At 43.2% G+C, this 22,852-nt stretch overlaps 1 protein-coding gene across 3 annotated transcripts in view; it reads left to right on the forward strand.

Moving 5' to 3' along the window:
* The first annotated feature begins 2,197 nt into the window (after nucleotides 1-2,197).
* The window catches only part of abcc5 (ATP-binding cassette, sub-family C (CFTR/MRP), member 5), a 33,123-nt gene continuing 12,468 nt past the window's right edge, over nucleotides 2,198-22,852 (forward strand). For all 3 annotated transcript variants that reach the window (XM_080006402.1, XM_080006403.1, XM_080006404.1), the window contains exons 1-13: nucleotides 2,198-2,240; nucleotides 4,120-4,304; nucleotides 14,614-14,642; nucleotides 14,729-14,881; nucleotides 16,624-16,768; nucleotides 17,007-17,240; nucleotides 17,396-17,569; nucleotides 17,938-18,085; nucleotides 19,372-19,520; nucleotides 19,819-19,926; nucleotides 20,225-20,400; nucleotides 20,860-20,995; nucleotides 21,297-21,368. In XM_080006402.1, the coding sequence (XP_079862528.1) occupies nucleotides 4,185-4,304; nucleotides 14,614-14,642; nucleotides 14,729-14,881; nucleotides 16,624-16,768; nucleotides 17,007-17,240; nucleotides 17,396-17,569; nucleotides 17,938-18,085; nucleotides 19,372-19,520; nucleotides 19,819-19,926; nucleotides 20,225-20,400; nucleotides 20,860-20,995; nucleotides 21,297-21,368 (1,644 nt within the window). In that variant the 5' untranslated portion in view covers nucleotides 2,198-2,240; nucleotides 4,120-4,184. The remainder of the gene's footprint in view (nucleotides 2,241-4,119; nucleotides 4,305-14,613; nucleotides 14,643-14,728; nucleotides 14,882-16,623; nucleotides 16,769-17,006; nucleotides 17,241-17,395; nucleotides 17,570-17,937; nucleotides 18,086-19,371; nucleotides 19,521-19,818; nucleotides 19,927-20,224; nucleotides 20,401-20,859; nucleotides 20,996-21,296; nucleotides 21,369-22,852) is intronic.

Below are 22,852 nucleotides of genomic sequence, written 5' to 3' on the forward strand. Positions count from 1 at the left end.
TTTTTTTCTTTTGTATAAATACAAAATGGGGAAATGCAGTTTTAAGTTGTGAAGCCTGCAGAGAACTCCTGCTTCATTGATCTTCATGCAGGTTGAGTGTCGGTCATAAACCTCTGTCCAGCAGGAGCGGGGGTCAGAGGTCACGAGTACGCGCGGTGCTAATGGATGTTCATACATACATACAATAATACACACAAAGCGTATGATGGGAGGAACTTGTTTCCTGTGGCTGGTTGCAGTATTTGTGCGCTTTTCAAATGAATGTAGATTTGACATGGCAGCGTTTGGAGGACGTGTGGACGTCAGCTCCAACAAGTCAATGTGCTGCTGCAAACATCACATGTGATCACAGCCATTTTTTATGATCACAGATCATTTTTGGTCACAGCTCCAAAAAAAAATATACAAGATGGAAAAGTTTGTTGGCTTGGAGTCATCATCTCTTTTTAAATGATGTGAATGTGTTCAACCTACACCTATTTTGGAGGCTTTCTCAATTTATTGTGTCATCTATATTTTGTCATTTCAAGTTGGGATCCTCTGAGAAAAACATATTTGACAAATACAAGATTTAACGTTGATCCAGCCACAAGGTTCCTGGTGTTGGAAGAAGAACAGACTGTCTGGAGCAGCACTCTGTCTTCAGCTGGAAACCCGTTTGGAACGACTTCATGCCATAAATGGTCGCATCACTTTGACTTTTTGGCCTCTTGCTCTGGTTCCCTGAGGAATGGAGGAGGATCTGCTTCACTGCAGCTGCTTTGTCACTAAATGTAACTGAAGGCGTTGGTGTGTTGCCGTGGTGTCCACGCCCAGATGAATGATCCACGTACAAACACGGGGATGGAGGTTGGATGTTTTCAGGTTTGACGTGTGGAGGTGAAACAAAGCATCACTTTTAAAAACAAGTGGAGCAAGCAGCCAATAAACAATGATTCAAGAAGATGAGTGGATAAGCTGTCGGTCTACCTGCTCATCTGTCTGTCTGCCTGCCTGCCTGTCTGTCTGTTTGCTTGCGTGTTGGTCTACCTGCATGCCTGTCCGTCTATCTGACCGTCTGCCTGCATGCCTGTTTTCCTGCATGCCTGTCTGTCTGTCTCACTGCCTGCCCATCTATCTGTCTGTTTGCTTGCATGTCGGTCTACCTGCATGCCTGTCTGTCTATCTGTGTCTGCCTGCATGCTGGTCTGTCTGTCTCACTGTCTGCCCGTCTGTCTGTTCACTTCCTGCCTGTCTGTCTGTCTCACTGCCTGCCTGCCTGTCTGTCTGTTTGCTTGCATGTCCGTCTACCCACCGGGGCGCTGTTGGCACCGTGCTCCGGTGGGTTATCTCCCAAACAGGAGCCTTTCTGTGTGGAGTTTGCATGTTCTCCCCGTGCTCACATGGGGTTTCCTCCACCTCACGTCAGTAAGGACCCCCCTCAAAAACATGCACCCATCATGGTCTGACCAGCGATGGACACTTATCACCTGGTCCCCGGGCGCGTCCACGTACGCTGCCCACTGCTCCTGGCTGTGCCCCCGGAGGAAGGACAAGCCAGGATGGTTCAATGCAGAGGAGCCATTTCACCAGCACCATCAAAGCATGTGTGTGTGTGTGTGTGTGTGTGTGTGCAAGCATGTGGAGTGGAGTGTCGTGTGACAATTAAAGACTGTTTCTGTTCTTTCTGTTTCTGTTTTCTACCTGCATGCCTGTCTGCTTCTGTCTGTTTGCCTGCATTCCTGTTTGTCTCACTGTCTGTCTGTCTAATATTCAAATGGTTGTATTCATGCAGTTACTTTCTAAGACAAATGGGGGGAAAAAAAGTGAAGAACAGACCAAGAATAGAAATAGAAAATGTAAATATTGCAGAATATAAAATCAAACATTGCTGTTAAAATAAAATATATATTTTAATCAAATGACATGCCTATATATAAGTTAAGCTAACCTAAAATAAGAAATTAAAAATAGGCAAATTAAGAAAAAATAACAATTTATAGAAATGATTTAAAACGCCATCAGAAAGCGGGTTCACTGCGCGTGCGCACTTTCCTCTGCGAGAACACATTACCGCTTCAAACGGCGTCCCGCAAAGCACGCTGGGAAATGAAGTCGGAGCTCGCAGCGCCGCCGCTGCCCTTGAGCGGGCGGGACTACACTTCCCAGGATGCAGCGCGCATCGCGGTCCAGAGCGGAACGAAGAGAAGTTGTTTTTCCTGGCGATGCCGAGAAGAGGAGGAGGAGGAGCAGAGCAGCAGGTCGGTGCCACCACCACCACCACCACCACCCGAACGGTCCCCCTAGCGCTAGCACTATGAATGTTTTTAATAAGTATTATTTCATTATCATGCAATGTACATCTCCAGCGGAGGGACGCTGTGTCCTCAGGACGATGGGACCAAACAAACACTGTTCTGCTCTGTCTGGAGGTCTTCTTCATCCTCTAGATGTTCATCCTTCACTGCATGTTCTTCATCAGTCTCTAGTTGTTCATCATTCTCGAGATGTTCTTCAGTCTCTAAGATGTTCTTTAGTCTCTAGATGTTCTTGTTCGTAATTCTCTAGATGTTCTTCAGTTTCTAGATGTTCTCTAGTCTCGAGATGTTCTCCTTGTTCTTCAGTCTTTAGATGTTCTTCTTCTTCTTCGGTCTCTAGATGTTCTTCAGTCTCCACATGTTCTTCTTGTTCTCCAGTCTCTAGATGTTCTTGTCCATAATTCTCTGGATGTTCTTCAGTTTATAGACGTTCACTAGTCTCGAAATGTTCTCCTTGTTCTTCAGTCTCTAGATGTTCTTCAGTCTTTAGATGTTCTTCTTCTTCTTCAGTCTCTAAATGTTCTCCAGTCTCTAGATGTTCTTCAGTCTCCACATGTTCTTCTTGTTCTCCAGTCTCTAGATGTTCTTGTTTTTAATTCTCTGGATGTTCTTCAGTCTCTAGATGCTCTTTTTCTTCTTCAGTCTCTAGATTTTCTTGTGCATCAGTCTCTGGATGTTCTTCAGTCTCTCAATGTTCTTCTTCTTCAGTCTCCAGATGTTCTTCAGTCTCTAGATGTTCTTCTTGTTCTCCAGTCTCCAGATGTTCTTGTTTATAATTCTCTGGATGTTCTTCAGTCTCTAGATGCTCTTCTTGTTCTTCAGTCTCTAGATGTTATTTAGTTTTTAGATGTTCTCCAGTCTCGAGATGTTCTCCTTGTTCCTCAGTCTCTAGTTGTTGTTCTTCTTCATTCTCTAGATGTTCGTAAGTCGAGATGTTCTTCTTCTTTAGTCTCGAGATGTTCTTCAGTCTCTAGATGTTCTTCTTCTTCATTCTCTTGATGTTCTTCTTCTTCTTCAGTCTCTAGATGTACTTCTTGTTCTTCAGTCTCTAGATGTTCTTCAGTTTATAGATGTTCTTCTTGTTCTTCAGTCTCCAGATGTTCTTTAGTCTCTAGATGTCCTTCAGTCTGTGGATGTTCTTCTTCTTCAGTCTCTAGATGTAACTCTTGTTATTTAGTCTCTAGATGTTCTTCAGTCTCTAGGTGTTCTTCAGTCTCTAGATGTTCTTCTTCAGTCTCTAGATGTACTTCTTGTTCTTCAGTCTCTAGATGTTCTTCAGTTTATAGATGTTCTTCAGTCTGTAGATGTTCTTCTTGGTCTTCAGTCTCCAGATGTTCTTTAGTCTCTAGATGTTCTTCAGTCTGTGGATGTTCTTCTTCAGTCTCTAGATGTAACTCTTGTTATTTAGTCTCTAGATGTTCTTCAGTTTCTAGATGTTCTTCAGTCTCTAGATGTTCTTCTTCTTCATTCTCTTGATGTTTTTCTTCTTCTTCTTCAGTCTCTAGATGTACTTCTTGTTCTTCAGTCTCTAGATGTTCTTCAGTTTATAGATGTTCTTCAGTCTGTAGATGTTCTTCTTGTTCTTCAGTCTCCAGATGTTCTTTAGTCTCTAGATGTTCTTCAGTCTGTGGATGTTCTTCTTCAGTCTCTAGATGTAACTCTTGTTATTTAGTCTCTAGATGTTCTTCAGTCTCTAGATGTTCTTCAGTCTGTGGATGTTTCTTCTTGTTCTTCATCCTGTAGATGTTCTCCATCAGACTGAGCTACAGACAGGTGTTTTGCATGCTTTTAGTGTCAGTTGATGTGAGGTGTTCCGCTGCAGGACCAGTGTCTGTGAGCTTCCTGAGGAGGAGGAAAAGCCCTCAGCTCTTATGTGGGACAAGGAAGATGAAACATCATGACGTGGGGACTGACGAGCCGGGACCAGGACCAGGACCAGGATCTGGACCAGGACTCACATCCTACCAGCTGGTCCAGGACAATGACCAGGAACAGGAACAGGACCAGGTGGGTGACAGACAGGCAGACAGACAGGCAGGCAGGTCTGGGTCCTGGTTGTATCATGGGACGTCATGTTGGGTAAAAGTGGGACCGGCAAGGGGCTGAAATGTGTGAGACGTCGTCTGAGGGAGAGACGGATCCAGAGACAGAGAAAGAAAAAGACAAAGAGAGAGAGACAGAGAGACCCCCACGCTGGTGTAAGTCTCACTTTCAGCCAACACACATAATGTTGTTTACATAATGCACCAGCCCCCCCCCCCCCCCCCCCACGGCTGACTGACAGCTGCTGGTCCAATCAGGAGGCGGGGCTGTGAGGATGGAGGCCTGTGATTGGCCGAGGCTCTGTGATGTCACAGCTCGTGCGGCGTGAGAGGGGAAACGTGATGGGTGGTGGGGGTGGGGAGTTCTCCAAGTGCTCAGTAGAGTCAGAGCTCACACATCATATGTGATGATTGAGAGATATATGTGTGTGTGTGTGTGTGTATGTATGTATGTATGTATGTATATATATATATATATATACATATACTGTATAATGCAATGTAATTTATTCATACAGCAGTTTTGTTATTGTCATTATAAGGCGTCCAGCCCTGAAGGGGTTGAAGCTCTATTGTTTTTGTTAGTGAGAACGTCTGTGGATGTCATGGATCCGCTGCACTCACAGGCAAAGTGAATGAGGTGTGTGTTCGGAGCACTTCCAACATGGCGGCGGCGTTCCAGTTTCATCCAAATCGATTCAGTATCATGGAAGAAGTTTGTGATCAACAATCACAACCTCACCGAGGTGCCATGCATGCTATGTACAGATGTGTACTGCATGTGAACAAAGTCCTATTTTGATTGATTGATGTACATTTGAGTTTATTTATTTATAGGTTTATAAAATAGATTATTATTGTGAAGGCAGTTTTCTGTTGAGTTACAAAGTACAGTAAAATAGTTCTGTTCCCCAAAATGGATGAATCATCGTGAAATAAAAATCGTAAATAATGACATCACAATATTGAGTAAATAATCGTGATTATCCTTTCAGCCATAATCGTGCAGAATAGGGTTGGATGATATGGCCAAAAATGTTATCACAATATGTTTTTTTTTTAATATATATTTATCGATGTCGATAATTATCATGATATATACTGTACTTTATAATAATAAAGTTGAATTTACAGTTTTAAGTGTATTCCAATGGCTTTAGGTTAAACACTGAATCAAATACAATCAAAAATATGTAAACAAAAAAGACACAAATAAATAAAATGCATAATATACACATACTGTATATATATTATGCATTAAAATATATAATATAATCATCATTGTCGTCTGAGAACAGTCTGAAAAGTTTACCGAATCTGCTCTGTGATTGTATTTGTTTTTCTGCTGTATGATTGGCTGTTCACGTCGTCTTTTTGTAGGTTAGAGAAAATTAACTCTTTATCGAAAATAAATCTCCTAAAAATATCATCGTTATCGTGGAAGATTAGATTGTGAAAATGATCAAGATCGTTTTATTGGCCAGCCCTACTTCCGAATGATAACCCACATTTGTTGAGGTGTAGGAAACGCACCCCCAGCCTCAAACACCGTCTCATCATAAAATTACACTGTAACCGGGCGGAAGGAATGAACTTCTGCAGTCACAAAACACAACGCACCAGAGAGACAAAGCACATCCCAACATTGAACTTTAACGAAGGGCTGACTACCTTGGACCCCACATTGCTGCCTGCAGCTAGATTTATTAGTGGTTGTGGTTGTAGTAGAATATAATCATATCAAATCAATAGACATTACATTACATTTAGCAGACGCTTTTATCCAAAGCAACTTACAATTATTCAAACACCGACGGACGCAGCCATCAGGAGCAATGAGGGGTTAAGTGTCTTGCTCAAGGACACTACAGCATGCTAGCAGGAGGAGCCTGGGATCCAACCAGCAACCTTTAGATTACTAGACGACCAGCTCTACCTCCTGAGCTACCATCCCCTCAATAGGAACAATACCAATACAATACCAATAGTAACAATATCATATTGATATTGTTCTCAAACTATTTGAAACAGAAGAACGGCAGAAGCTATGAACACGGTTACATCCTGTTTGAACTGGTATGTCACAAACATCTCGTGGTTGAAGTTTCATCCAAATCATTCCACATACGGAGCAGAAATTAGTGGAAAACCGAACAACTTCGACCCCAAATATCCAGCTGCTCCTGCTCGACTGACACGTCACTATTCGTAAACAAAATGAAGGAGATGAGATCAACAGTAAGATGCTTCAAGGCATCATCATATTATTTACTATAAATGTGCAGGTTGTAGTTCAGAATGTACAGTGTGCGGTGTGGACTCGGTCACTCTGTAGTGTTTCGACATTATAAACTATGGGTTTACGTGTATATTTATGTACCTTCCTACGTGGTAAATATCTGTGGATCTGTTCGATTGATATTTTATCTCTGTAATCCTCATTACTTTGCAGGATTCATGAAAAGTACTTAAAAAAGTAATCCACAAAAACTCATAACCACATTGAGTCGAATCCACTGAAATGTGCGATTGAGTGATGCGTTAAAGATCCAGCGAAGCGTTGGAAAAATAGAAGCCGTGAAATGTTAATTACTAACAGAAATACCACAATGTTTTTCGTAATTCATGGTAGGGCTGGGCGATAAAAAAAATAATTTTCACGATAAAATCTTAGACAACACAGATGATAAATGTGAGATTTATTTTCGATACAGAGTCAGTTTTCCTCTACTTACTAAGACGCAACACGAACAGCCAATCGTACAGCAGAGAAACAACCATGTGATACCAACAGCCAATCGTACAGCGGTAGTGCCAGTGCTTCCTCCGCCCTCAGGTCGGCAGCGCAGCGGGGGTGCGGCCCACCGGAGCTGATGGGGCGGGTCTTCCTCAAACAACAACTACAACTTGAACTCTCCCTCATCCCAACCCGAGCCAGGCGCGCCGCCCGCAATAGGAGAGCGATCAAAGACAGAAACAGAGATTTTCAGGGACGTCTGGTCTGACACGGTCTGACAGAGTCTGTCTGCTCCAAACGTCCTGCATATGATCACAGGGCGCAGATTTGACAACTTTTCGGACTGTTCTCAGACCACAATGTTGTTTATAAAATATATTATAGGGCTGCAGTAAGGACATTTGAATAATATGTGAATATTCCAAAAATAAACAATTCGAATGCTGAAATTGCCATTGTGTATTTAAAAAATAGAAATAATTGATAATAAATTATAAATATAAATTGGCTTACGTTAGCGAATCAATCCACATGTGATGATCAATACAGTTCACTGTAAGTTGATCCAGTTTGTTGCACAGTGATGCACATTAGAGAGAAATAGTCCATCGCTGTGAAAAGTCCAGATGCACCGAGCGTCTCCGTCATCCAGCGTTTCACTGTGTACAAGCGAGAATTTGTCTTCGACCAGAATGTCCATTAATTCCACTGATGTGGAGATGGAAGTGGGAAATAAACCCCACCATCATGGACGGAATGTCCTTTAGTGCAGGGGTTCCCAACAACCGGCATTTGCCAGCAGGTCATGAAAACGTGTTCGGGTTTTTTCTAGGAGCGATCTGCTAAATGCTCTGCAGCAGCAAGAAACGGAGTAAATTTAATACCTCTATAGTTTTGGGTTTTTTTTGCTTTGTTTGGAGAAAAGATCGCTCTGATTGGAGCCGCCAAACTGTGCATAAGCACCTACTAAATTTGAGCATTAAAAATTTGAATACATTTGAATATTGAAAATAAAATGCATACAAATTTAAATGGGATAATAGAGGAATATCTGCAGCACGGATATATTTACATATGATGTATTTCTCTTTTGAGGTTACATATATTATATTTATTCAATGTTTAAGGTAAAAATGTTATCACAATACGTTTTTCTATGTTGATCGATGATGATAATTATCCCTCCGTGAATACATCGTAATTGACGCACATGGGACACAACGTCACCTCCCGTCACTGAGACTGCACATGTACTTACACACAACAAGTGAAGTTCTAACTATGACAAGGTTTGGTTTAAAGTAAAAATAAACAGTTGTTTTAAAGAAACATCATGTATAAACAGTTTCCTACAGCTAAACATAGCCGATTTAAATGAATAGACGGAAAGTGTATTAACAAGTTCTTCCTTAATAATTCTAATGACAAATTAATGTTATATATGTTAAAACTAAAATGTATTTATTTTATTTATAAAATTAAATGTATTTATTATTATTGTTATGTAGAGTAATTTCAAAGTTTGTTTTTGTTATTGTTCCAGATGCCGAAAAATAGCTGAAAGTTGGCGTATTTGAGGATACATTACACGTGATATAAGGATGTAGAATTGAACAATCAATGGGATACTCTTTTTTCCAAAATCAAAGAAAATCCAAAAGCCACAAACAACAATAATGAATCGATGTGTATTGATAATATTAAAAATGCAGATTTAAGGTGAGACGATGGAAATCTTGATGAAACATGAAGTGATCAACAACAAGATGGAATGTTCATGAACATGTTTCCATCAGTTGATGTTGTATCAGTTGTACAGGAAGTAACAGAGCTGCACTTTGATGACATCACCAGCAGAAGGAAAAACTCTGCAGTGTTACTGGAGATGAAACCCATGAAGCTAAATGGTTCCCACTTCTTTTCCCAAACAGCAATGGGAACGTTTCATATGTGTTGTCGTCCAAACTTTACAAACTAACCAAAAACTCAAGAACATTGGCGTTACATTGAGAACAAAGTCCCTTTGTGACATCTTCAGCCGACGCTACACTGTAAATCCACGGTTTGTCTCTGATTAGTCATTGAAATCAAAAAATTATAATTCGTGCTGTATCTCATAGAATCTAGAGAACTGTAATAACTGTTAAATACTAACACGACTAAGCTGGACCCTTGTGTATTGCTGCCTGTAGCTATATTTATTATTAGCGGTAGTAATAGTACTATGAACTAGTTAGTAGTATGTCAGTATTTCTACAGTATTAACACCACAAAGAGTCTCCTCCCAGTGCCTCCATCACCGTGCATTGAATCTCTGTGGGCAGTGCACGTGGTGTGGTACATGTGCGCGCCACGCCTCGCTGAGCTCATTGTGCTGCATCAGGCGACGAGAAGTGCATCTGACAAGTGATGAAACTCATACTGCTTGACATCTTTGAAGTTTGCTAGAACATAGCACCTTCTGATCTTTACATTAGATAAGTTTTGAGGATCTTGTAGCCACGATCACCACTGTTTTCTGAGCTCTTCTGGGAGTGGGTTGTCCCAACCAACCTTGTCTCAACACAGTTGTTGCAAGATCTGCTTTCCCAGGAGGATGAAAGCTGCTACAAACCTCAAAGGGTTGTATATGGAAGCTACTATGGATAGCACTCTTCTTCTGGTCAGTGGGTGTTCCTTGACAGAGGACAGGCGCCATTAAACGCCAAGAGCTCTTTCCATGAGCTGCTCTCCTAAAGCCATGTCCAGGTCTTTGACACTTTCAGCACACTCTACTTTTGGTATTGATTTCAATGCCTTCTTGCTGTTGGAAATAAGTGTATGTAGTCTTAACTTGCCTGCGCTGCAGAGCTCTCTGGCTTCTTTGACAAGCTGGATCACCTCAGCATCAGACGTTACACTCACAAGTCCGTCGTCAACAAAAAAATTCCTTTGGATGAATTTGACAGTGTTTTGGTTAAATCGATCCTGACCTTCAGTGGCTGGATTTTTAAGGCCAAAATTGGCACAGCCGCATGACCCGTTCTCCTACCATAAGAACCTCAGGTAGTCTTGGTCTTCAGGCCTTACATGTTACTGGTGACACATTCCTTCCACATCACACATAATAGCAATTGGGCTCTAGTGAAACCTACAAAGCGATCCCCCCAAGGTATTTGTGAGCTCTGGCCCAGTTAGAAGGTGGTCATTCAGTGATGTGTCTTGGAACCTTGCTGAACGATCGAAGGCAACACATATCTTCCCAGCCTTTTGAGGGTGGTGTACCTTGTGGTGGTGAATATACTGGACTGGTTGATTGTTGAGTTCTTCTTCTAGGACCCTGCATGGCCTTGAGCGATAATGTCTTCCATGAAGTTCACGTAGTCTGAATTGTATTTCTCGTCTCTCTTGAGCTTCCGTTCCAAGCCAGTTAGGCGCTGAACAGAACATGACTTATTATTGGGCAGATTTGGTCTGTCTTGTTTGAAAGGTAAGAGCATTTCATAATTATCATCTTGTTTGTGTCTGATTCCATTGTTCAGCTGGGTCAAGAACTGGAGAAATTCCTGAGAAGCAGTTGCTTCTTCTCAAACTCTTTCACTGAAATCGGATTCTAGCACCTTAATTATATCATCTGGAATGATCATTTATTTTATCAGAGTCTTGCAAACATATTGAACTGTACCTTTGAGCTTGACTGTTGGTTTGGGTTCAGGTGTCACTTGCCTTACAATGATGCGATGACCAATTGCATCACCTTTGTGCTTGCATTGGTCTTCATAACTCACCATGCTCCAACCTAGATCGGTTTTCTGTGCAAAGGTTTGGTTTTCCTCCCCACATACAACTTCTCTAGGCACTAAAGCATGTGGGAAATTGTACCCGACCAGCACACCAATTTCACATTCCATTTGCAGAGCCATTTTTTCTGTCAGATGCTCTAGATCAGGCCATGCCTTGGCGATCTCCGGAGTGGAGATGTGTGTCCGATTAGCAGGGATGAATTCACGAGTGTAGGCTGTCGGCACTGTGATCTTCTTAGAGGAGAATAGACCTCTTATTTGTAGGCCTTTAAGTCTTTTGCAGGATACAATTGTCCCCTTTGACGACGTTGTAGATCGTTTCGACTTCACTTGCTCTGTGTTTGTGTCTAGAACATCTGCCACTTCCTCAAGAAGAAGAAAGCATAGACAAGAACTTCCTTACTTGGATCACTTGGCGTTGACACATACAGGTATTATTGCTGAAGTCTGGGTACTATAACCATCTTACACAGCTCTGGTGGATGTGGTTTCCTCGGTGACATCCTGTAGTTGTGTTGACAGTGGCTTTCTTTCGTTACTGTTACTTATTTGCCTCCTCCATTGTTCTCTCTTTTGTTCTTGTTCTTGTTTTGTGCGATCTTTGTGTAGGCATGTGGAGTGACGTTTTGAACATGTGTCACAGACCAACCGTTTACTGCAGCTCTTGGAATGATGGCTAGGACTCAAACTGCCAAAGCACGGTCTGTCACTCTGAATAAATTTGAAATTTGACGGTCAGCGACTGGCCTTTCAATGAATTTGCGACACTTGGGTATGATGTGTCCTATTTTCTTACAGAACACACACGTGACTATGTTCCTTTCGATGATGTTGGTTGTGAAGATCTTGGCCCCTGAAGTTTGGTACTTGGAAGCCAATACGTTTTAGTTATTGACCTTTGCTTTATCAGGTTCACTTTGCCGTAATATATGGTACGATGTTATAGGGTTGCACACGATACTAGCCTCCATTGTTAGGAATGTCACAAAATAATTGAAACTTCGGAAACTTCTATGTTTCAGTTGGTATTGTGTGGCCCTTCGGTTCCATCTGGCGCTTAGCCAGTCGGGTAGTTTGGCAGTACGTTTTTTATTTTCAATTCTGTCATTAAGAATATTTAGACTCCCATTGCGAGCCATGACAGATTCACAATTTCGCCAAAAGTCCACAAATTTTCTTAAATCAGCACTCTCCCTTGACATGTCATTTGTGGTGCTTGTGTGTGCTGCTTAATTGCTTGCACAACTATAGGCAGTTCATAGTTCTGTGGTTTAAGTCTTTGGTCTGTATATAACTCATTTACATCATAGACTTGAAGCCTTGATCTGGCTGCATTTAGCCTTTTCATCTCTTCCAAACACTCAAGCTCTCTTTTCAAGTCTTCTACAGACCTTTGTCCTTCAGCATTCTTTTCTTGCTATTTCTTTAGGAGAGCAGCCTCGTCTCTCCTTCCTTTTCAGCTTCAAGACGGCAAGTTAAAGCAGCCGTTTCTTGGTTTGCAACTATCTGCTTATCCTGTTTTCTTGTATTATTTTTTATACTCTACACACACTTTTGTGTGTAAAGTGTGTTAACAGACAATGACAGGTAGTCCAGTGGAGGAGTGGTTGTGGGCAGAGTTAACCAGCTGTTGTTCCCGCCCGTTACCTACCTCTGAAGCGTGGAAAACGTCAGGATCTTTCAGGGGGATCGTTCCTGCTACAGCAGAGTACCAACATTCAAACAAGCACATGTTCTTCAAATCTTTTCAGATTTCAATGTATGACACAGTATTTGAAAGCTTACAATCTGCACTTACATGATCTGTAAAGAACTAAAAAATGACCATGGCCTACTTGGACCTAAAATACCAGTCACTGTCACAATTGGTGAATCCGATCAGAACTATGGAGCTCGGCTGCAAAGACGAGAAACAGAAACTGGTCCAGTGTCTACGGAGACAGGTCTTTATTTTCTTACGTTTTATTATTTTCCTTCTTAAAAATGGCGCTCAGACCCTGGACGTGGTTTTTACAGTTCGGGGTGCGGTGCCGGGACATCTTTCCCGCCGGCTGCACCGGAGGGCGGAGCTAGAGGGAACCGGCGGATAGTGAGAGGGAGAAGGAGAACGGGTGGAGAACGTTCCTTCTCCGAAGGCAGAGGGTGTAGGACAGGTGGAAAGCGATCACACTGGTTTAATAACATGGGTTTAGGGTTATTGTGTCCGGGGACGGAGTCTGTCCCCGTGTCCCGGCTCCGTCAGCGGAGGGAACCGAGTCGGTCCGCGAGGGGCAGGGAGACGTGGAGCCGAGCGCTGGTAGATACCATGTCCAAACATAACGTATCGACCTGAACCCATTAGGTTCTGTAGCTGTAACATCATCTACGTGGAACAGACTCCATGCGGAAGTTCCCCTTAAAGGAGGCTCCTGTGGAATGAAAACTTACTGACTTCACTGACTTCACTGGATATTTGTTAACCAGCAATGTTACACATTCCATGTGGGGGCGGGGCTTGTAGCTCTGAGGGTCTGTTTGTTTCATGTTCCTCACAAGCCCCCTGGGTGTGTGTGTGTGTGTGTGTGTGTGTGTGTGTGTGTGTGTGTGTGTGTGTGTGTGTGTGTGTGTGTGTGTGTGTGTGTGTGTGTGTGTGTGTGTGTGTGTGTGTGTGTGTGTGTCCTGAGGCTCAGTTCTACGTTCTGACTCTCAGCTGATTCAGCAGAACACTGATGTTTGTGTCCTCTCACCATCATGGCAACGGCAATGTTATCATCACATGACACCACCTCCTATACGCTCCCACACAGTGCACGCACAGTGTCCACAATAATGTGATCATGTGATGTCACTGTGGTATTAAGCTTATTACCATCATCACCACAAATTACATTGTGGTGTGGGGGTGGTAGGTTTGAGCAGCCACACCTGTCCTGGGTCCAGGTAATCGGGCCCAGGAATAGAGTGGCTGTACACCTGTTGATCGTTGGTCTGACGCGCAACAGGTAAACCCCCCATCCCCACACTCACTCAGGAGAGGAGCCCTGGTCATGACACATGGCTTGTTCCACCTGGCCCACTCTACAATAAACCGGTGTCTTCTCAACCCTCTTGTCTGTGTGTCTGTGCTGGAGGTCCCTGAAAATGACACTTGTGTGGCAGATGGCAGATGAAACTGCCACACATATACACTATACATCTTTTTTTTGTATATCACTTTTTTGCTGGTAAAAGTTACAAGAGAATATGAAATATAAACACAATCATTGTTTAGTTATCATCATTGACTGTCTTCCATTCTATGTTCATGGAGTCACTTGATCTTTGTGTGCCTCGTGCGAGGGGGAGGGACAGTCCATTGAACACACAGTGTATGGGGGACTTCTTTTGTTTGTGCCCAATTATTAGAAATTATTTCTAGGACTGTACCTGACCAAAATTATAAATTATTATTCCTGGGAAAAACAGCGAGTTGTGCCCCTCAATTTATCATTGTAAACATAACTATTTATAATTTTAAATAATCGTGGCTCTGCACCCCGATCGCTTCCTCTCTGACAGCACCGGCTGTGCCCGGGGTGCCAGCGATGGGGCACCACGAGCACATGATCGCTGCCAAAACAGTGTGCAGTTTCCTTATGTAACAGAAGTACTGTGTGTGTGTGTGTGTGTGTGTGTGTGTGTGTGTGTGTGTGTGTGTGTGTGTGTGTGTGTGTGTGTGTGTGTGTGTGTGTGTGTGTGTGTGTGTGTGTGTGTGTGTGTGTGTGTGTTGTTTCTAGGATGCTCTGCAGACAAAAAGAACCAGCAGGTAAGTCACACACCTACTTTCTCTTTTCAGTGTGCAGTTGTGATCTGATCTGGGTTCTGAACACCCTCCTCCTCGTCCTCCTCCAGAACCCACCCAGTGGACCGGGCCGGTCTCTTCTCCTTCATGACATTTAATTGGCTGACTCCGCTCGCCGTCCACGCCCACAGGGAGAGGAAGCTGCTGCTGGGTGACATCTGGCCGGTGCCTCTGAGCGAGAGCTGCCATGTCAACCACTGCAGGTGGAGTCCACAGCTGGATGAGCTGGGTTTAGTTTAGTTAATTCAGTTTAATTTAGTTTAATGTAGTTTTAGTTTAGTTTAGTTCAGTTCAGTTTAATTTAGTTTAATTTAGTTTTAGTTCAGTTTAGTTTAGTTCAGTTCAGTTTAATTTAGTTTAATTTGGTGTAATTTAGTTCAGTTTAATTACATTTTATTTGGTTTAGTTTAATTTAATGTAATTTGGTTTAGTTTAATTTGGTTTAGTTAAGTTTAGTGTAGTTGAATTTAGTTTAGTTTAATTTGATTTGCTTTAGTTAAGTTTAGTGTAGTTGAATTTAGTTTAGTTTAATTTGATTTGGTTTAGTTTAATTTGGTTTAGTTAAGTTTAGTTTGGTTTAGTGTAATTTGGTTTAGTTTAAGTTGGTTTCGTTTAGTTTAGTTTAGTGTAATTTGGTTTAGTTTAAGTTGGTTTAGTTTAGTTTAGTTTAGTTTAAGTTGGTTTAGTTTAAGTTGGTTTAGTTTAGTTTAGTTTAGTGTAATTTGGTTTAGTTTAAGTTGGTTTAGTTTAGTTTAGTTTAGTGTAATTTGGTTTAGTTTAAGTTGGTTTAATTTAGTTTAGTTAAATTTAGTTTAGTTGAATTTAGTTTCGTTTAATTTGATTTGGTTTAGTTTAATTTAGTTTCGTTTAATTTAGTTTAGTTAAATTTGGTTTCATTTACTATGGTTTAATTTAGTTAAGTTTATTTAGTTTAGTTTAATTTGGTTTTGTTAAATTTAGTTTAGTTTGGTTTAGATTAATTTGTTTTAGTCTAATTTAGTTTAGTTGAATTTAGTTTAATTGTATTTAGTTTAGTTAAGTTTAGTTTAATTTAGTTTAGTTTAATTTAGTTTAGTTTAATGTGGTTTTGTTTAATTTAGTTCAGTTTAGTTTAATTTGGTGTAATTTAGTTAAGTTTAATTACATTTTATTTGGTTTAGTTTAATTTAATGTAATTTGGTTTAGTTAAGTTTAGTTCATTTGAATTTAGTTTAGTTTCATTTGGTTTGGTTTAATTTAGTTTAGTTTGGTTTAGTTTAAGTTGGTTTCGTTTAATTTTGTTTAGTTAAATTCAGTATAGTTGAATTTAGTTTAGTTTAATTTGATTTGGTTTAATTTAGTTTAATTTAGTGTAATTTGGTTTAGTTTAAGTTGGTTTCATTTAATTTAGTTTAGTTTAATTTGGTTTCATTTAATATGGTTTAATTTAGTTTAGTTTATTTAGTTTAATTTGGTTTTGTTAAATTTAGTTTAGTTTGGTTTAGATTCATTTGGTTTAGTCTAATTTAGTTTAGTTAAATTTGGTTTGATTGTATTTAGTTGAGTTTAATTTAATTTAGTTTAGTTTAATGTGGTTTCGTTTAATTTGGTTTAATTTAGTTTCGTTTTAGTTTTAGTTTAGTTTAATTTAGTTGAATTTAGTTTAATTTAATTTAGTTGAATTTAGTTGAATTGAGTTTAGTTTAGTTTAATTTAATTTAGTTTAATTTAATTTCGTTGAATTTAGTTTAGTTTAAGTTTAGTTTAATTTAGTTTAGATTAATTTAGTTTAATTGAATTTAGTTTAGTTTTGTTCAGTTTAATTTAGTTTAGATTAATTTAACTTAGTGTAGTTTAGCTTGCTATATTTCCTAAACAGTGTCCTTGCAGTGTCAGCTCTTTTAAGTAAAGACCAGTGTCTATAACAGCACAACAGAACTTGTATGATCATGGATGTTGTCCCCAGGCTGGAGGTGCTCTGGCAGAAGGAGTTGTCGTCCAGAGGGGATCAGTCCTCTCTGCTCTCGGTCGTTTGGAGGTTTTGTAGAAGTCGTCTGTTGCTCTCCATCCTCTGCCTGATGGTCACACAGATAGCCGGCTTCAGTGGCCCGGTGAGTACCAGTACTACCAGTACCATGACCAGTTCTACCAGTACCATGACCGGTGCTGCCAGTTAGTGCTGGGCGATGAAACGATGACGCTAATTATGGGGATACATAGAAGCCACTTCATGCTTCATGTTTGTACTGGTCCAACACGGTCCTAGCTCCTCCTATGACCACGCCCCTCTTTGCTGCTGCCTCCTATTGTTTTGGTCGTGTGAGTCATCGTCTCCCTCTCCTCCTCTAGGCCTTTGTAGTGAAGCGCCTCCTGGAGTACACCCAGCAGGAGGAACCAGACCTTCCCTACGGTCTCCTGCTGGTTCTGGGTCTGCTGACCACTGAGCTGGTCCGGTCCTGGTCCCTGGCACTGACCTGGGCTCTCAACTACAGAACCGGAGCCCGGCTCAGAGGAGCCCTGCTCACCATGGCCTTCCAGAAGGTTCTTCGGCTCCGCAGTGTCCGAGACAAGTCTCTGGGCCAGGTGACACCAGAACCGGAACCCTGAACTGTACACTGGGCCTGTCATGGTGGAACCGTTTTTGGACCGCTGCTGGTTCCCTCCATAGCACCATTTAGACCACACCTGACCAGACCAGTCACTTACCTGTCTCTCTCTCTGTCTGTCTCTGTGTCCAGCTGATCAACATGTGTTGTAATGACGGCCAGAGGATGTTTGATGCAGCAGCAGTGGGCAGTCTGCTGGCAGGAGGCCCCCTGGTGGCCGTGCTGGGTGTCGCATACAACCTGTTTATACTGGGACCGACCTCCCTGCTGGGATCTGCTGTGTTCATCCTGTTCTACCCCACCATGGTGAGTACCCGCCCACCTGCCTGCCTAACCATCTGCCTGCCCGCCTACTTGCCTGCATGTCTGCCTGCCTGCCTGCCTGCCTGCCTGTCTGCCTGCCTGTCTGCCTGCTTGCCTACCTGCCCGCCTGCCTGCCCGTCTGCCTACCCACCTGCATGTCTGCCCGTCTGCCTGCCTGCCTGCGTATCTGCCTGCCTGCCCACCTGCTTGCCTGCCTGCCTGCCTGCCTGTCTACCTGTCTGCCTGCCTGTCTGTCTGTCTGTCTGCCTGCCTGTCTGTCTGTCTGCCTGCCTGCCTGCCCGCCTGCCCGCCTGCCCACCTGCCTGTTCGTATGCCTGTTCATCTGTGAAATGACTGTCTCTCTCTCTCAGATGTTCAGCTCCAGGTTGACAGCCTACTTCAGGAGAAAGGGCGTGGCCGTGTCAGACAGACGGGTGCAGAAGATGAACGAGATCCTCAGTTACATCAAGTTCATCAAGATGTTCGCCTGGATCAAGGCCTTCTCCACCGACATACGCTGTGAGTGTGTGTGTCTGTGAGTGAGTGTGTGTGTCTGTGAGTGGGTGAGTGTGTGAGTGTGTTTGTGTGTGTGTGTGTTTGTGTGTGTGTGTGTGGTATTTAGGGCTGTTATTCTGTATGAATTTCACTTTCATGTCATAAAATTCCCACATGACGTTAATCCAGCGTCGAATCAGAGTGAAGATGAAGATGATGATGATGATGATGAAGATGATGATCATGGTGAAGGCGATGATCATGATGATGATGATGGTGATGAAGATGAATTCAGTGATTCATTTCTAAACACATTAAAATGTTAGAAAGTCATTTCTGAAAAGTATGAAGAGACTGAGCGATCCTGACACCGTTCAACTGTTTCTCACCATTTTTGTCTGGATTTTTTTGGGCTTTGCTAAATGATGACTGCATGACGCAGAGCGGTCATACACAGCAGGGGCCCTTTTTGGGGGGAGCATGCCTGTTTTGATGTTTTGGGAATAAACACCTGGAGCAGGAGGCGTCTTCTCATGCCAAGTCTTGGCACCGATCCCGTGGGTTCACCCTGTGAGAGGAAAATGCTGACGATCATTTATTTAGAATGAGGACAAAGGCCTCTACCTCCAGACGGGAGTTTGTTAAAACATTGTCTCTGTTTTCCCAGGAAGCCCCAACTTTATGTCAAGAGAAATGTTCTTTCTCTCTACAAACTCAGTTCTAACATGGAAGAACCAGATCTCATTTGGTCCTGTTTACCTGGTAAGGAGATGAGGAATAACCACAGGGAGCCTGGAGGTGCATTGGAAGGGATCGTAATCCACGTCTGCCCGCTCATTTACAACTTCCTGTCAATTCACTGTGTGAGGTAACATCCACGGAGGCAGTTGAGGGACACACTTGTAAATGCCTTTGACCTCTGACCCAAGCCACACCCTCTGTTGTTGTATGAAGCCTCTTGCTCAGAAATTAGATCAGACTGGTCTGAACGCTGCTTCGGAGCAGGACTGAACCTGTCTCTTCATTCTGCAGAATATATAATCTTGAATATTGTCAGTTTAGTTTTCTTGTAGCAGATGGACCTCACCCATCCTTGCAGAGGAATTTCTTCCACAACCCTCCCTGAGGACATGCATGTCAGGGTTCCACAGGGTTCTGCCGGTGACCTTGAGCAAGGCATTGACTCTTGAAATGGAGTTAACACATGCAGATAACGCATTTCCTCACGAGGATCAATAAACTGTCTGTCTGTCTGTCTGTTAGACAAACAGACAGACAGACATGGTGGCTGATTGTTGTACTCGTCACAGCTATCAGGGAGGAGGAGAGGAAGATTCTAGAACAAACTGGATATTTCCAGAGCATCACCGTTGGCGTGGCGCCGGTTGTCGTGGTGATCGCCAGCGTAGCAACCTTCTCCACCCACATGTTGCTAGGATACGACCTGACAGCAGCTCAGGTAAACCATCACAGGACACTCAAGCTTTTTTGAAATACTGACGGGCTAACTGTGTTAGCTCAATGCATGACTGCAGATGGGATCACCTAGCCTAGCTGCTGTACAATGAGGTCATCCACCTTGCACCTTACAGCTGTTTGTGTGTTGAAGGTGTTTATAGCATGAGCCTGTCGCTACGTCCATACTGAGCCAAAGAGTTTTCAGTTCTGTTCAGCACTTGAAGCTTTTTAAATCCTTGTAATGTGTTTATTTCATTTCATTGCCTGTAATGAGCTTCTATGACACCCCCTCCATCCAGGCCTTCACCGTGGTCACCGTGTTCAACGCCATGACCTTCGCCCTCAAGGTCACACCCTTCTCTGTCAAGTCCCTGTCTGAGGCCGCGGTGGCCATGGAGAGATTCAAGGTCTGTCTGTATGCCTGTCTGTCTGTCTGCATGTCTGTCTGTTTGCATGTCTGTCTGTCTGCCTTCTTGTCTGCATGTCTCTTTGCATACCTGTCTGTCTCTCTGCAGACCTGTCTGTCCGTCTTCTTGTCTGCATGTCTCTGCATACCTGTTAGTCAGCATGTCTGTCTATCTATCTGCATGTCTGTCTGTCTGCATACCTGTCCGTCTGTCCGCATGTCTGTCTGTCGGCATACCTATCTCTCTGTCTGTACATCTAGTCGTCACACTTTGATTCACTCTCACTCTCTCCCTCCAGAACCTCTTCATGATGCCGGAGTTGGACGCTCTCTGTGCCGCCCCTGCAGACCCTGACGTTGCGGTGGAGATGAGGGATGCCAGCCTGGCGTGGGAGGGCAGCGTATGCAGTGCCACGCCTAGCCCCCGGGCCACGCCCTTCGTCAGCACCATCACCTCCCACGGCAGGAGCAGCAGGTGGAGAAGGAGCACCCACACCAGGCCTGTTCGACCAGAGGTGCAGCATTCCAGGTCCAGATGGTAAAGCTCTGTATCCAGGTTTCCCCTCCAGCCGAGCGCTGATCATCAGATCCACGTAATCCTCTCGAAATCCTGGAGTGGATTTTCACTTTCTGGACCTGGAGTTTCCACCTCTGGATTTACTGCACACAGGACGAACGGATAAACCTCAAAACAGCGATGAAATTTTACATTGTCAAGTCTTTGTATTGACTCCTCTTCTCCTCCTCTCCCTTTCTTCTCCTCTGCTCCTCCTCTCCTCCTCCTCCTCTCCTCTCCTCCTCTCCTCTTCCTTTCTTCCTCCTCTCCTCTATTCTCCTCTTCTCCTCCTCTCCTCTCCTCCTCTCCCTTTCTTCTCCTCTCCTCCTCTCCTCTCCCTTTCTTCTCCTCTCCTCCTCCTCCTCTCCTACCCTCCAGAGATAGACAGATACTGCAGGAGAAGAGTGGAGGAGAGGAGGAGGTGACAGGGACTCTGCTGAGTGGAGGAGGCGTCTCCCCCTCTCCCCCTCGTCCGCAGAGCACTCTGCACTGCATCAGTCTCTCCATCCAGAGGGTAAGACATCTGGACACGCTGCTTCCAGGAAGGCAGAACAAACCACAATTTGCACTTTTTTTGTATTTTTTGTTTGTAAATTGGCTTCACACTTCCAGAAACACGTGACAAATAATCTCTTGAACTTGAACTTGAACTTGATTGCCCTCCATACTTTACATCCTCCATTTTACTTTCAAATTAAAACAAAACAAAATCGGCACATTTGCACCATAACAAGCAGTGAAGGTGTTTTCATCTCATTCTCTCACATATATAATTATAATTATATGAACTTGTGAACTGTGTCCGTTGTGTCCAGGGGAAGTTGGTTGGAGTGTGTGGGAGCGTTGGCAGTGGGAAAACCGCTCTCATCTCCGCCATATTGGGACAGGTGGGATTATTATTATTATTATTATTATTATTATAAGGGATCTAGCTGGCAGAATCCTGTCATGTTATTTGCACATGACATGCATAGTAAGCTGCTGTAATTTAATTGTTGACGTTCCTTACTCCCCAAGTCAATCTAAACATACTCTGTGTTTGTGACCTCACACATGGAGTTGGCTTGCAGCTCCAGAGCAACGGGTCCAAATCGTGTCCGTTTTATTTTAGTCCCAAAGGTTTAAAAAGTTGATGAAATGACTCGAATCATCAGTCGAGGACCCGTCAGTCGACTGAGACTCTTCAAGCCGAGCAGTCGCCCCCCCCGTCAGTGTGCATGACAATAACAGGATAAAACAGATACAAGCTTATAAAATACACAACGACAACATTTCAATGAGGCATTGTAAATAAGGGAAACAAAGTGAAAGAAAGTGAAGAAAGTGGCCCCGTCCCGCACGCTTTCCTTCCACACCGTTCCTTACGCACTTGTTTCCTTCCGTAAGGAGACGTAAAATAAAATAACCTTGTGTCAAATAAAAACACTGTTGTGGCGCCAGAGAGGGAGACAGGTGTGCAAATTGCACCCGGATCGAAAACTGTAATACGTAGCGAACGCGACTGAAGTGGAGCCTGTGCAGCGCCGCCTGCAGGTTGCTGTTGGTATCGTGCAGCGTTTCTGTTATTTTCCTCTGGATTTTTTTGGGCTTAAACTGTTGGGAACAGATGAGCGCAGGAGCTAGTGACACGACTGAGGTGTCGTGAGAAGGGGTGCGTCGCAGACACGTCCTGGTTCAACGTGGGTGCGTGTGTGTGTGTGTGTATGTGTGTGTACCTTCTGACCTGGTTGACGTCTGTTCATTGATATTTTATCTCTTTGATTTTTCTGTAAATTAAAACATTTTATTCCCATTTCACCTCCGCTCCGCGTTCCGCCATCTTTGTTCACGTGCAGAACTGCTTTACACCAAGATGACACGTTGCTTTACGTTACGTCACCTCATGTTGGCCACGCAGCGCCAACATGAGGTGAATTCAAGTTTACAACTCCAACTTCGCAAATAAGTCGTATTTTGATATACAGGGTACGCTGGATGTCGCTTATCTTGCCTCTCCTGTGAGTTTAAGAGCCCCGACAACGCCTTCCTGCGCCGCAGCCATGTTGAAGTTGTAAGGATAAAGTCATAACACGCAACATGTGAATCCACTTGTGGTCGTAGTTCTGTGTGACACCACCACCTCGGAAAACATGCGGCACCGAATCCTCCAGGGAGGACGGCCATTGTTTAAACACCGTTCTTCAGTTATTTAAACTGACCACCAGAAGAACAACCTGCAGACGGAGCACGCTGATTGGTCCAGACGTCAGTCCAAGGTGTTTGTAACTTTTGTAACGTGTGTTGCGTTTCACACAACCCCGAAAACTGTGATACCTACCTAAAACCACTAAACTCGACCCTGTGTTTTGCTGCCTGCAGCTATATTTATTAT

This window comes from Zeus faber (genome assembly GCF_960531495.2).
Source record: "Zeus faber genome assembly, chromosome: 9".
Classification (NCBI taxonomy): domain Eukaryota; kingdom Metazoa; phylum Chordata; class Actinopteri; order Zeiformes; family Zeidae; genus Zeus; species Zeus faber.